At 48.3% G+C, this 13,853-nt stretch overlaps 1 protein-coding gene across 1 annotated transcript in view; it reads right to left on the bottom strand.

Moving 5' to 3' along the window:
- Window positions 1–13,853, bottom strand: part of LOC144607539 (protein AF-10-like) — a 184,435-nt gene that overhangs the window by 98,567 nt on the left and 72,015 nt on the right. Inside the window, exons 6-8 of the mRNA XM_078424433.1 lie at window positions 11,984–12,093; window positions 9,514–9,617; window positions 6,318–6,411 (exon numbers count right to left, since the gene is read on the bottom strand). Coding sequence (XP_078280559.1) covers window positions 6,318–6,411; window positions 9,514–9,617; window positions 11,984–12,093 — 308 coding nt within the window. The remainder of the gene's footprint in view (window positions 1–6,317; window positions 6,412–9,513; window positions 9,618–11,983; window positions 12,094–13,853) is intronic.

Here is a 13,853-nt window from a genome sequence, read left to right as displayed (position 1 = left end):
TATGGGGAGAAGGCCGGAACGGGGTACTGATTGAGAATGATCAGCCATGATCACATTGAATGGCGGTGCTGACTCGAAGGGCTGAATGGCCTCCTCCTGCACCTATTTTTTTTTCCTGGTCAGATGTGCAGCACTTTGGTCAACGTGGGTTGTTTTTAAATGTGCTATACAAATAAATTGACTTGACTTGACTTGACTTATTGTCTATTGTCTATACAGGGTAATCAATGGTCGCCGCGGACTCAGTGGGCCGAAGGGCCTGTTTCCATGCTGTATCTCTAAAATCTAAAGTAAGGTCAAACTGCACACCACTGAATCAGGCAAACAGATCTCCAATTCAGTGTTTTACTTTTACTTTAATTTAGAGAGACGGCGCTGAGACAGGCCCTTCAGCCCACCGAGTCTGTGCTGACCAACGATGCCCCGGCACCTTTGGGGTCAGGTTTCCTGAATCAAGTTTGTGCTTTGACCTCAGTTCCCTCCGTGTTGTCATCCAGTTACATATGCGGAAGATGAATGAACAGAAATATGATCCACAACTGGAACCCACGCCTCCATCCCCACCCCAATCCCTGCAGACGTTAAATGTCTGAAGAAGGGTCTTGACCCGAAACGCCACCCATTCCTTCTCTCCTGAAATGCTGCCTGACCTGCTGAGTTACTCCAGCATTTTGTGAATAAATACCTTCGATTTGTACCAGCATTTGCAGTTATTTTCTTATACTACTTAAACGTACAGGAGATTTGCCCGTTACTCACAGGTAGGGCTGCTAACTGTCCCGGATTAGCCGGGACATACTGTATTTTGGGCTAAATTAGCTTGTCCCTTACGGAACCGCCCATGTCCCATTTTAGGCATGGGGGGGGTCGCTGTAGGCCCGGACAATTTTACATTCGCACCAAGCTAATTAACCTACAAACCTGTACATCTTTGGGGGAAACCGAAGATCTCGGGGAGAACGTCGAAACTCCTTACAGACAGCAACCGTAGTTAGGATCGAACCTGGGACTCTGGCGCTGAAAGGCAGCAACTCTACCGCTGCGCCACCGTGCATCTACGCGATCTGGTGATTCTGTATACCTCTACAAGATCACCCCCTCATCCTCCTGCGCTCCAGGGAATGGAGTTTCCTTCCCGCACGGTGCCCCGTTCTGTCACCAAACCTCGGGCACGGTTGCCCTGATCAAAGTCCTTTCATGTACGTCACTTGCTGCAGTTCTCACCTCAGAGTGCTCCCTGAGATGGGCGTTTCCAAATCTCTAATGCGGAGGCAACTTTTATCCAAACATTGTGAGGTTTCTCCAATAGACAGCGCTAATGCAAAGACAGGGACTCACGCACACACACGATTTATAATTTCTACCAGGCAGCTTATAATGAAACACATCCAGCAAAACTTTACTCACTAAAGTTAAGCCAATAATTATGCTTTGGTAGCATTGCAATAAAGCTTCGGTATTTCGCTTTTTATTTTCCCGTGAGGCTGCTGTGCGATAACTTGAAGTTTATGTCAAATCACCAAATTTGTGAATATATCATCTATAAAAGACTTCAACAGGGCAAGGGTGCCACTGACAATGGCTTCTGGGTTTCAGTATTTAACCTTTCATGTACAGATGCTAGGGGTTTCTGCCAGTGATGGCAGCTTTGTTGTATAGATAGAGCTGTTAGGGCTAACGGAATCAAGGGGTGTGGGGGAGAAAGCAGGAACGGGGTACAGATTTTGGATGGTCAGCCAGGATCACATGGGATGAGTGGTGGTGCTGGCTCGAAGGGCCGAATGGCCTGCTCCTATTTCCTGTATTTATATCCCACGGTTTACGTATCCACACAGTGGTCATCAGGGTTAATGCAACAGATAAATATCAGGTCACCAAGCCAAAGAGGTCCCAAAATCCAATCTTTCATCTGAGCCTCAGTTGAGGTTATCTCATTTAGGATTGAAGCAGAAAAGGAAGTGAAACACTGGGTACATTTGCTGATGTTGATGACGTGCGGGCCGCAGAAGCACGAACAATGGCCTCTGTCACGACTAGGTTCATCTATCTGTGATTGACCAAATTCTCTTGATCAAAATGAAAGAAATGGTCAGGAAATGGAAGCTGCCTGCTGAATATATATTTGGGGAGTATTTGGGGTTAGTGTGTGTCCGTGTGTGTGTGGAGGGATGGGAGCAGGAGAAAGCTGGAAATAGACAAGAAGGAGGAGGCCATTCTGCCCTTTGAGCCAGCACCGCCATTCAATGTGATCATGGCTGATCATCCACAATCAGTACCCCGTTCCTGCCTTCTCCCCGTACCCCCTGACTCCGCTATCCTTAAGAGCTCTATCTAGCTCTCTCTTGAATGCATTCAGAGAATTGGCCTCCACTGCCCTCTGGGGCAGAGAATTCCACAGATTTACAACTCTCTGACTGAAAAAGTTTCTCCTCATCTCCGTTCTAAATGGCCTACCCCTTATTCTTAAACTGTGGCCCCTTGTTCTGGACTCCCCCAACATTGGGAACATGTTTCCTGCCTCTAACGTGTCCAACCCCTTAATAATCTTAGACAATAGACAATAGACAATAGGTGCAAGAGTAGGCCATTCAGCCCTTCGAGCCAGCACCGCCATTCAATGCGATCATGGCTGATCACTCTCAATCAGTACCCCATTCCTGCCTTCTCCCCATACCCCCTCACTCCGCTATCCTTAAGAGCTCTATCCAGCTCTCTCTTGAAAGCATCCAACGAACTGGCCTCCACTGCCTTCTGAGGCAGAGAATTCCACACCTTCACCACTCTCTGACTGAAAAAGTTCTTCCTCATCTCCGTTCTAAATGGCCTACCCCTTATTCTTAAACTGTGTCCCCTTGATCTGGACTCACCCAACATTGGGAATGTTTCCTGCCTCTAATGTGTCCAATCCCCTAATTATCTTATATGTTTCAATAAGATCCCCCCTCATCCTTCTAAATTCCAGTGTATACAAGCCTAATTGCTCCAGTCTTTCAACATACGACACTCCCGCCATTCCGGGAATTAACCTAGTGAACCTACGCTGCACGCCCTCAATAGCAAGAATATCCTTCCTCAAATTTGGAGACCATAACTGCACACAGTACTCCAGGTGCGGTCTCACCAGGGCCCGGTACAACTGTAGAAGGACCTCTTTGCTCCTATACTCAACTCCTCTTGTTATGAAGGCCAACATTCCATTGGCTTTCTTCACTGCCTGCTGTACCTGCATGCTTCCTTTCATTGACTGATGCACTAGGACACCCAGATCGCGTTGAACATCCCCTCTTCCTAACTTGACACCATTCAGATAATAATCTGCCTTTCTATTCTTACTTCCAAAGTGAATAACCTCACACTTATCTACATTAAACTGCATCTGCCATGTATCCGCCCACTCACACAACCTGTCCAAGTCACCCTGCAGCCTTATTGCATCTTCCTCACAATTCACACTACCCCCCAGCTTAGTATCATCTGCAAATTTGCTAATGGTAATTTTAATCCCTTCATCTAAGTCATTAATGTATATCGTAAATAGCTGGGGTCCCAGCACCGAACCTTGCGGTACCCCACTGGTCACTGCCTGCCATTCCGAAAGGGACCCATTTATCCCCACTCTTTGCTTTCTGTCTGTCAACCAATTTTCTATCCATGTCAGTACCCTACCCCCAATACCATGTGCTCTAATTTTGCCCACTAATCTCCTATGTGGGACCTTGTCGAAGGCTTTCTGAAAGTCGAGGTACACCACATCCACTGACTCTCCCCTGTCAATTTTCCTAGTTACATCCTCAAAAAATTCCAGTAGATTTGTCAAGCATGATTTCCCCTTCGTAAATCCATGCTGACTCGGAATGATCCTGTTACTGCTATCCAAATGCTCAGCAATTTCGTCTTTTATAATTGACTCCAGCATCTTCCCCACCACTGATGTCAGACTAACTGGTCTATAATTACCCGTTTTCTCTCTCCCTCCTTTCTTAAAAAGTGGGATAACATTTGCTATCCTCCAATCCACAGGAACTGATCCTGAATCTATAGAACATTGAAAAATTATCTCCAATGCTTCCACTATTTCTAGAGCCACCTCCTTAAGTACCCTGGGATGCAGACCATCAGGCCCTGGGGATTTATCAGCCTTCAGTCCATCAGTCTACCCAAAACCCTTTCCTGCCTAATGTGGATTTCCTTCAGTTCCTCCATCACCCTAGGTTCTCCGGCCCCTAGAACATTTGGGAGATTGTGTGTATCTTCCTCAGTGAAGACAGATCCAAAGTAACGGTTTAACTCGTCTGCCATTTCTTTGTTCCCCATAATAAATTCCCCTGCTTCTGTCTTCAAGGGACCCACATTTGCCTTGACTATTTTTTTCCTCTTCACGTACCTAAAAAAACTTTTGCTATCCTCCTTTATATTATTGGCTAGTTTACCCTCGTACCTCATCTTTTCTCCCCGTATTGCCTTTTTAGTTAACTTTTGTTGCTCTTTAAAAGAGTCCCAATCCTCTGTCTTCCCACTCTTCTTTGCTATGTTATACTTCCTCTCCTTAATTTTTATGCTGTCCCTGACTTCCCTTGTCAGCCACAGGTGTCTCTTACTCCCCTTAGAGTCTTTCCGCCTCTTTGGGATAAATTGATCCTGCAACCTCTGCATTATTCCCAGGAATACCTGCCATTGCTGTTCTACCGTCTTCCCTGCTAGGGCCTCCTTCCAGTCAATTTTGGCCAGCTCCTGCCTCATGCCTCTGTAATCCCCTTTGCTATACTGTAATACTGACACTTCCGATTTTCCCTTCTGCCTTTCCATTTGCAGAGTAAAACTTATCATGTTGTGATCACTGCCTCCTAATGGCTCTTTTACCTCTAGTCCCCTTATCAGATCAGGATCATTACACAACACTAAATCCAGAATTGCCTTCTCCCTGGTACGCTCCAGTATAAGCTGTTCTAAGAATCCATCTCGAAGGCACTCTACAAACTCTCTTTCCTGGGGTCCATTTCCAACCTGATTTTCCCAGTCTACCTGCATGTTGAAATCTCCCATAACCACCGTAGCATTACATTTGTGACATGCCAATTTTATCTCCTGATTCAACTTGCACCCTATGTTGAGGCTACTGTTTGGGGGCCTATAGATAACTCCCATTAGGGTCTTTTTACCCTTACAATTCCTCATTTCTATCCATACTGATTCAACATCTCCTGATTCTATGTCACCCCTTGCAAGGGAATGAATATCATTCCTTACCAGCAGAGCAACCCCACCCCCTCTGCCCACCTGTCTGTCTTTTCTATACGTTGTATACCCCTGAATATTCAGTTCCCAGCCCTGGTCCTCTTGTAGCCATGTCTCAGTGATCCCTACAACATCATACTTGCTTCATACGTTTCGATAAGATCCCCTCGCATCCTTCTAAATTCCAGTGTATACAAGCCTAGTCGCTCCAGTCTTTCAACATATAACATACCTTTAAGTGACTGATGGTGGATAAATGTGAAGTTATCCACTTTGGTGGTAAGAACAGAAAAGGCAGATTATTATCTGAATGGTGTCAAGTTAGGAAATGGGGACGTACAACGAGATCTGGGTGTCCTAGTGCATCAGTCACTGAAAGTTAGCATGCAGGTTCAGCAGGCAGTGAAGAAAGCTAATGGTATGTTGGCCTTTATGACAAGAGGAGTTGAGTATCGGAGCAAAGAGGTCCTTCTGCAGTTGTACAGGGCCCTAGTGAGACCGCACCTGGAGTACTGTGTGCAGTTTTGATCTCCAAATTTGAGGAAGGACATTCTTGCTATTGAGGGAGTGCAGCGTAGATTCACTAGGTTAATTCCCGGAATGGCGGGACTGACGTATGTTGAAAGACTGGAGCGACTAGGCTTGTATACGCTGGAATTTAGATGAATGAGAGAGGATCTTATTGAAACATAAGATTATTAAGGGATTGGACACATTAGAGGCAGGAAACATCTTCCCAATGTTGGGGGAGTCCAGAACAAGGGGCCACAGTTTAAGAGTAAGGGGTAGGCCATTTAGAATGGAGACGAGGAAAAACTTTTTCAGTCAGAGTTGTAAATCTGTGGAATTCTCTACCTCAGAAGGCAGTGGAGGCCAATTCTCTGGATGCTTTCAAGAGAGAGCTAGATAGAGCTCTTAAGGATAGCGGAGTCAGGGGGTATGGGGAGAAGGCAGGAACGGGGTACTACTGATTGTGAATGATCAGCGATGATCACATTGAATGGCGGTGCTGGCTCGAAGGGCTGAATGGCCTCCTCCTGCACCTATTGTCTATAACGGACCGAGTTGTTGGACTGACTTACCACTTTGTTGAAATGGTACTTGCAGTAGCCGCAGTACTTGACGTTGTCGATCTCGGAGCCTTGCTCCTCGCACAGAAGGCCGGCCATTTGGGCGCTGGAGAAAAGCATATCGAACGTCAATGACACACCCAACATAAAACATGGAGCACGGAACCGTGCATCGCGGGAACGGGCCCTTCAGACCACAATGTCCATGCCGAAGCTAAACTGATCTCATCTGCCTGCACGTGATCCAAATCCCTCTATCTCCCCCTTGCACCTCTATCTGCCAATCCTCGCGACCAGGCACGGTGGCGCGGTGGTACAGCCGCTGCCTCACAGCGCCACAGACCCGGGTTGGATCCGGACCGCGATCTCCCTCTGTCCGCCAGGGTTTTCTGCTGCTGCTCCGTTTCCCTCCCCACATTCCAGCAATGGTGGGTTTCCAGGGTAATTGGCTTCCGGAAACTTCCCCCAGTGTGCAGGGAATGGATCACTGAGTGGGGTCACGTTGAACTAATGTGAAAGGGTGACCAATGGTTGGCGTTAAAGATACTAGAGGAACAAGATGGACCACTCCGTCGAAACCGCCTATACTGAAGTGTAGCACGCAAAGGAGAGTAACGTCCGCCATTTTAGTAAGCAAAACCCGCCGTTCGCTACGCCTCTCGCAGTGTAATCAGTGTTTTGGGGGAACAATATGTGTGATGATACCATTAAAATGCAGAATATATCTCATCTATCAATTCACAGATTTTTGTTATCTTCCTATTTTAAATGTTTCTGCAAGTTTCTGCCTACTAAAATGGCTCCGTGACGTACTACGGTTTTTAGGGTCGAGTGGTCTATCTTGCTCTGCTCTATAATCTTTGGTTGGCGTAGACTTGGTGGGCCGAAGGGCCTGTTTCACTGCTGTATCTCTAACACTAAAACTAACACCAGAAACATCTTGAAAGGTCATCGACCAAAAAGGAGAACTCCATTTCTTTCTCTCCATCTGCATCCCGATGCGTTAATTATGTCCAGTGTTCTCCGTTTCTATTTCAGATTTCCATCATCTGCAGTATTTTTTCCTCATCTTGTTGAAGGAGGAGTGGAAGAATGGAGGAATATTGGGAAGGAATGCCAGGAACAAATGATGATGAAGAGAAGGGGAGGGACACAGGGTTGAGGTGGGAGTGTTTTAGTTTAGTTTGGATGTTTAGTTTAGAGATACAGTGCAGCCCATCGAGTCCGCGTCGACCAGCGATCCCCGCACATTAACACTATCCCACACACACTAGGGACAATTTTACCAAGCCAATTACCCTACAAACCTGTACGTCTTTTGGAGTGTGGGAGGAAACCGGAACTCCCGGAGAAAACCCACGCAGGTCACGGGGAGAATGTACAAACTCTGTACAGGTTGCACCCGTGGTCAGGATCGAACCCGGGTCTCTGGCGCTGCAAGACAGCAACTCTACCGCTGCGCCACTCGTACATAAACATTCCCCTCTCAACAAGGCAATGGCCCAGGCTGGTCAGAGATAACGCCGGGCTGTATAAAACCCAGCGGGCCAAGTTTACAAAGACACCGCTGACAAGATGGATTAATAAAAGAAACAAATATTGCCCAACTAATTCAGAAATGCCGTGCCTATAATTGAATGCCCAGCCCCGGATATAATTGGTTGGGGGTACATTTGCTTCCTTTAAAGTTCTCCACAAATTAATCTTAATCTTGAATCCAGCATTCACCTACTAATGATTCGATTACAAACAGCTGAAGGCTAAACATTTCTGGCCCGGTTCCAAATCAGAACATACTGATTACAAAGGATCGAGATTCAGCCAACACAAGGCGTGGTGTTCCTCGGGGAAAAAACCTACACCATCGGAATTTTTAAACCCCAGCTGACAGCATTAGTGTCTAATGGAATCTTAAATCCCAGAAGTTGATTTACCAATATTTTCGATGGTCCATTCTAGTTCATTCGATTGGAACCATGTCACCTCATTGGATGTAGACACAAAATGCTGGAGTATCATATCATATCATATATATACAGCCGGAAACAGGCCTTTTCGGCCCACCAAGTCCGTGCCGCCAGCGATCCCCGTACATTAACACTATCCTACACCCACTAGGGACAATTTTTTACATTTACCCAGCCAATTAACCTACATACCTGTACGTCTTTGGAGTGTGGGAGGAAACCGAAGATCTCGGAGAAAACCCACGCAGGTCACGGGGAGAACGTACAAACTCCTTACAGTGCAGCACCCGTAGTCAGGATCGAACCTGAGTCTCCGGCGCTGCATTCACTGTAAAGCAGCAACTCTACCGCTGCGCCACCGTGCCGCCAACTTAGCGGGTCAGGCAGCATCTCAGGAGAGAAGGAATGGGTGATGTTTAGGGTCAAGACCCTTCTTCAGACTGATTACCTTATTGGTTCTGACCATTCCAGTCTCCAATCTCACTCTTCCTGCACTTCGCTAGTTTATTAACTCACTTTAGTTTAGCTCAGCAAGACAGGCAGCATCTCTGGAGAGAAGCAATGGGTGACGTTTCGAGTCAAGACCCTTCTTCAGAGACCCGAAACGTCACCCATTCCTTCCCGCCAGAGATGCTGCCCGTCCCGCTGAGTTACTCCAAGCTTTTTGTGTCTATCTTCCATTTACTGTTTAGTTTAGTTTAGGCGATTGTCACATGCACCGAGGTACAGTGAAAAGCTGTTTTTGTTGCTTGCTATCCAGTCAGCGGAAAGACAATGCAGGATTACGGTCAAGCCAGCCACAGTGTACTGATACAGGATAAAGGGAACAACGTTTAGTGCAAAAAGTCCAGCAAAGTTGGTTTAGTCTGGTTTGGCTTTGTTCTATTCTTGTCACGTGCACTGATGTACAGTTCATCACCACAGAAGGCTGTGGAGGCCAAGTCAATTGATAATTTGAAGGCAGTGATTGATAGATTCTTGATTAGGACGGTTGTCAGTCAGGGGGTATGGGGAGAATGGGGGAGTGATGGAAATGGCGGAGTGGACTTGATGGGCCGAATGGCCTAATTCTGCTCCTCGAATTTATGAATTCATGATTCAGTCCCTTTTTGGATTCATGCCCAGCCCCAGCCCAGCCCCCCCCCCCCCCCCTCCCCAGTGGAACTCAGCCCCAGATATTAAGTAATGGGACTTCCAAATAGTCTGGAAAAGTTTTGGGAAAGTTTGGCAGGAGTCCTCACCAGGTGACGTGGAAGGCCTGCCGGCAGCCGTGACGATTGCAGGTCATACAGGCACCCGATGCTGCCCTACTCTCACGTCCCTGTTCTTCACACAGGTAGCACGTCTACAAACAGAGGAGAAGCAAGCGGACAGTTATAGTTTAGTTCAGTTCAGAGATACAGCGCAGAAACATCGGGTCCGCGCCGACCAGCGATCTCCGCACATTAACACTAACACCATCCTACACACACTTGGGACAATTTTTTAGGTAGACGCAAAGTACTGGAGTAACTCAGCGGGTCAGGCAGAATCTCAGGAGAGAAGGAATGGGTGACGTTTCGGGTCGACCCAAAACGTCATCCCTTCCTTCTCTCCAGAGATGCTGCTTGACCCGAAGGGTCTCAACCCGAAATGTCACCCATTCTTTCTCTCCAGAGATGCTGCCCGACCCGCTGAGTTACTCCAGCATTTTGTGTCTACCTTCGATTTAAACCAGCATCTGCAGTTATTTTTTCCTACCAGGGGCAATTTTTACATTTACCAAGTCAATTAACCTACAAACCTGTACGTCTTTGGAGTGTGGGAGGAAACCGAGAATCTCGGAGAAAACCCACGCAGGTCACAGGGAGAACGTACAAACTCCGCACAGACGGCGCCCGTAGTCGGGATCGAACCCGGGTCTCTGGCGCTGCATTCACTGTAGGGCAGCAACTCTACCGCTGCGCCAACCTGCCGCCGTCTGAAGAAGGGTCTCGACCCGAAACGTCACCCATTCCTTCTCTCCAGAGTTGCTGCCTGTCCCGCTGAGTTACTCCAGAATTTTGTGTCTATAGATGGTTATTAGTGTGTACTGCGACCCACACCAGCTGCTTGCCATCACACCATACCTTTCATTCTCATTTCATACACTTTTGATACCCCTGCAATTTACTCTCCTCTCAGCGTCCCATCTTCCAAAGAAGACACCTCCAGGCCCTCTAATCTTTCCTCATGGACCTTTAGAAGGCAAGGCAAGTTTATTTATATAGCACATTTCAGCCACAGGGCAATTCAAAGTGCTTTACATTAAACATTAAAGAGCAGTTAAAAGCAATTAAAAACAGTCATCAAAGAGAATAGAAAATAAAAACAAGCTAAAATAAAAGAATACAGGTAAGAAACAGGAATGGCATAAGGGAACGGCACGGTGGCGCAGCGGTAGAGTTGCTGCCTCACAGTGCCAGAGACTCAGGTTCGATCCTGACTACGGGCGCTGTCTGTATGGAGTGGGTTTTCTCCGGGTGCTCCGGTTTCCTCCCACATTCCAAAGACGTGGTTTATAAATTGCCCCTTGTGCGCAGGGAGTGGATGAGAAAGTGGGATAACTTAGAACTACTGTGAATGGGTAATCGATGGTCAGTGTAGACATTGAAAGCAGGTGCAGGAGTAGGCCATTCAACCCTTCCAGCTAGCACCGTCATTCAATATGATCATGGCTGATCATCCAGAATCAGTACCCTGTTTCTGCTTTGTCCCCATATCCCTCGATTCCGTTAGCCCGAAGAGCTATATGTAACCTAACCAGACTCGGTGGGCCAAATGGTGTTCAGTTCAGTTTATTGTCACGTGTACTGAGGTACAGTGAAAAGCTTTTGTTGCGTGTTAACCAGTCCACGTAAAGACAATACATGATTACAATCGAGCCTTTACAGTATCATAGTTAAAGTAAGAAATGTTGCTGTCAGAGTAGAGACCATACCATGAGCATTGTGTGCAGTTTTGGTCTCCAAATTTGAGGAAGGACATTCTTGCTATTGAGGGAGTGCAGCGTAGGTTCAAGAGGTTAATTCCCGGGATGGCGGGACTGTCATATGTTGAAAGAATGGAGCGACTGAGCTTGTATACACTGGAATTTCGAAGGATGAGAGGGGATCTTATTGAAACATCTAAGATTATTAAGGGATTGGACACGCTAGAGGCAGGAAACATGTTCCCAATGTCGGGGGAGTCCAGAACCAGGGGCCACAGTTTAAGAATAAGGTGTAAGCCATTTAGAACAGAGATGAGGAAAAACCTTTTCACCCAGAGAGTAGGAAAATAACTGCAGATGCTGGTACAAAGAGTTGAGACTCTGTGGAATTCTCTGCCTCAGAAGGTAGTGGAGGCCGATTCTCTGGATGGTTTCAAGAGAGAGTTGGTTAGAGCTCTTACAGATAGCGGAGTCAAGGGATATGGGGCGAAGGCAGGAACGGGGTACTGATCATGGATGATCAGCCATGATCACGACGAATGGCGGTGTTGGCTCAAATGGCCGACTCCTGCACCCATTGTCCACAGAGATTTAAGAGAGTGGAGCGATGTGTGTGATATGTGATTGTGGATCTGCCTGGCACGCCTGTTGGGCGCCACCTTGGCAGCAGAGTGGCCCAGTGTTTGTTCCCACGCTGCGTCTTTCGATCAATGAAACAGCGGAGACGGGTGTGCGGTGGGAGGGTGGGGGGGGACAGTTACCTTATTGAAGCGTTCGTGGGGAACATACTGCAGGACGATGGGCTCCATGCTGATGACGTTGGCAAACTGCACCTCGGGAACGTAAAGGGCGCACACTACGTGGGCCCAGCCTGGAGTCACCAAACAGAACAAAGACAGCGTCACGCCAAATCATTCGGCACACCGCACCGCAAAGAATGACATTCTATTCACAGTAACCATTAAACACAAAGTGCTCCAAAGCTCGTCGTAATGAGATGAAGTGTTGTCCTAGAAACATAGAAACATAGAAAATATGTGCAGGAGTAGGCCATTCGGCCCTTCGAGCCTGCACCGCCATCAATATGATCATGGCTGATCATCCAACTCAGTATCCCGTACCTGCCTTCTCTCCATACCCCCTGATCCCTTTAGCCACAAGGGCCACATCTAACTCCCTCTTAAATATAGCCAATGAACTGGCCTCAACTACCTTCTGTGGCAGAGAATTCCACAGCGCTAGTGAAAGAAAATAACTGCAGATGCTGGTACAAGTCGAAGGTATTTATTTCACAAAATGCTGGAGTAACTCAGCAGGTCAGGCAGCATCTCAGGGAGAGAAGGAATGGGTGACGTTTCGGGTCGAGACCCTTCTTCAGCGCAGCTCTAGTGAGCTCATTGTTTAGAGGAACAGTGCGGAGACAGGTCCTGCAGCCCACCGTGTCCGCGCCGACCCGCGTTCCCCGCACGCTAGCTCCATCTTACACGCACGAGGGACAATTTACAACTTTACCAAAGCCAATTATCGGACAACCCGAGATAGACGATGTACACCAGCATCTGCAGTTCCTTCCCACAACATCCGCCAAACCATCCGGGCGAAACTGGAGCTCCCGGAGAAAACCCACGCAGGTCACGGGGAGAACGTTCAAACTCCGGGCAGGCAGCACCCGCGGTCAGGACCGAGCCCGGGTCTTTGGCGGTGCAAGGCAGCGACTCTACCGCTGCGCCGCCGAGCCGCCCTCTGTGATAACGCACACCACCGCCCCACAGGTGAATGAATCAAACGGCCGCTGAATCTGCCTGTACGGTCGTTTCGCAGAACACCTTTGCTCAGTCGCCCTGGCCTACACCATCTCCCGGTTGGCAAACATTTTAACCCCCCCCCCCCCCCGTCCCATTCCCACACTGACCTTTCTGTCCTGGGTCTCCTCCACTGTCAGAGTGAGGCCCAGCGCACATTGGAGGAGCAGCCTCTAGGAAGAGCACCTCGTATTTCGCTTGGGCAGCTTACAACCCAGCGGTATGAATATGGACTTCTCTAATTTCAAGTAACACCTGCATTCCCTCTCTCTGCACCCCCCCCCCCCCCCCACCAATCATCCTGCCAGTTCCATTGTTCCCACCCCTGTATCACCTCTTCCCCAGCCAACAATGGACCATTGTGGGCTCCTCCCTTCTTAGTCATCTGTTGCCGGCCCTGATTTGTTCTGGCCTTTTCCTGCCTCCAGATCCAACCTCTCCCCCCCCCCCCCCCACCCCTCCCCCTCCCCTCCACCCCCTCCCCACTCACCCTCCCTGCCTACACCCTTCCCCCACCCACCCCCGCACCCCCCGCATCCCCACCACCCCCCACCACCCCCCTCCCTCACTTTCAGTCGGAATAAGGGTCCCGACCCGAAACGTCACCTATTTATTTTCCTCCAGAGATGCTGCCTGACCCGCTGAGTTACTCCAGAATTTCTGTCAATCTGCCCGAGTGTCGCTGGCTGAGGCAACGAGCAAGAGAGAACCCTTCCTCATTCTTCACAACAGACACGTGGAATCACTGATCACCCCTGACCATCACCCTCTGGGCCAGACACAGGGACCGCTGGCCGGATATCTCCAGGTGGATGGGAACACAAAACCT

Source organism: Rhinoraja longicauda, chromosome 29, assembly GCF_053455715.1.
Source record: "Rhinoraja longicauda isolate Sanriku21f chromosome 29, sRhiLon1.1, whole genome shotgun sequence".
In the NCBI taxonomy this organism is placed as follows: domain Eukaryota; kingdom Metazoa; phylum Chordata; class Chondrichthyes; order Rajiformes; family Arhynchobatidae; genus Rhinoraja; species Rhinoraja longicauda.
The sequence above is the reverse complement of the archived record's forward strand: the minus strand, read 5'-3'. Positions and strand labels throughout refer to the sequence as shown.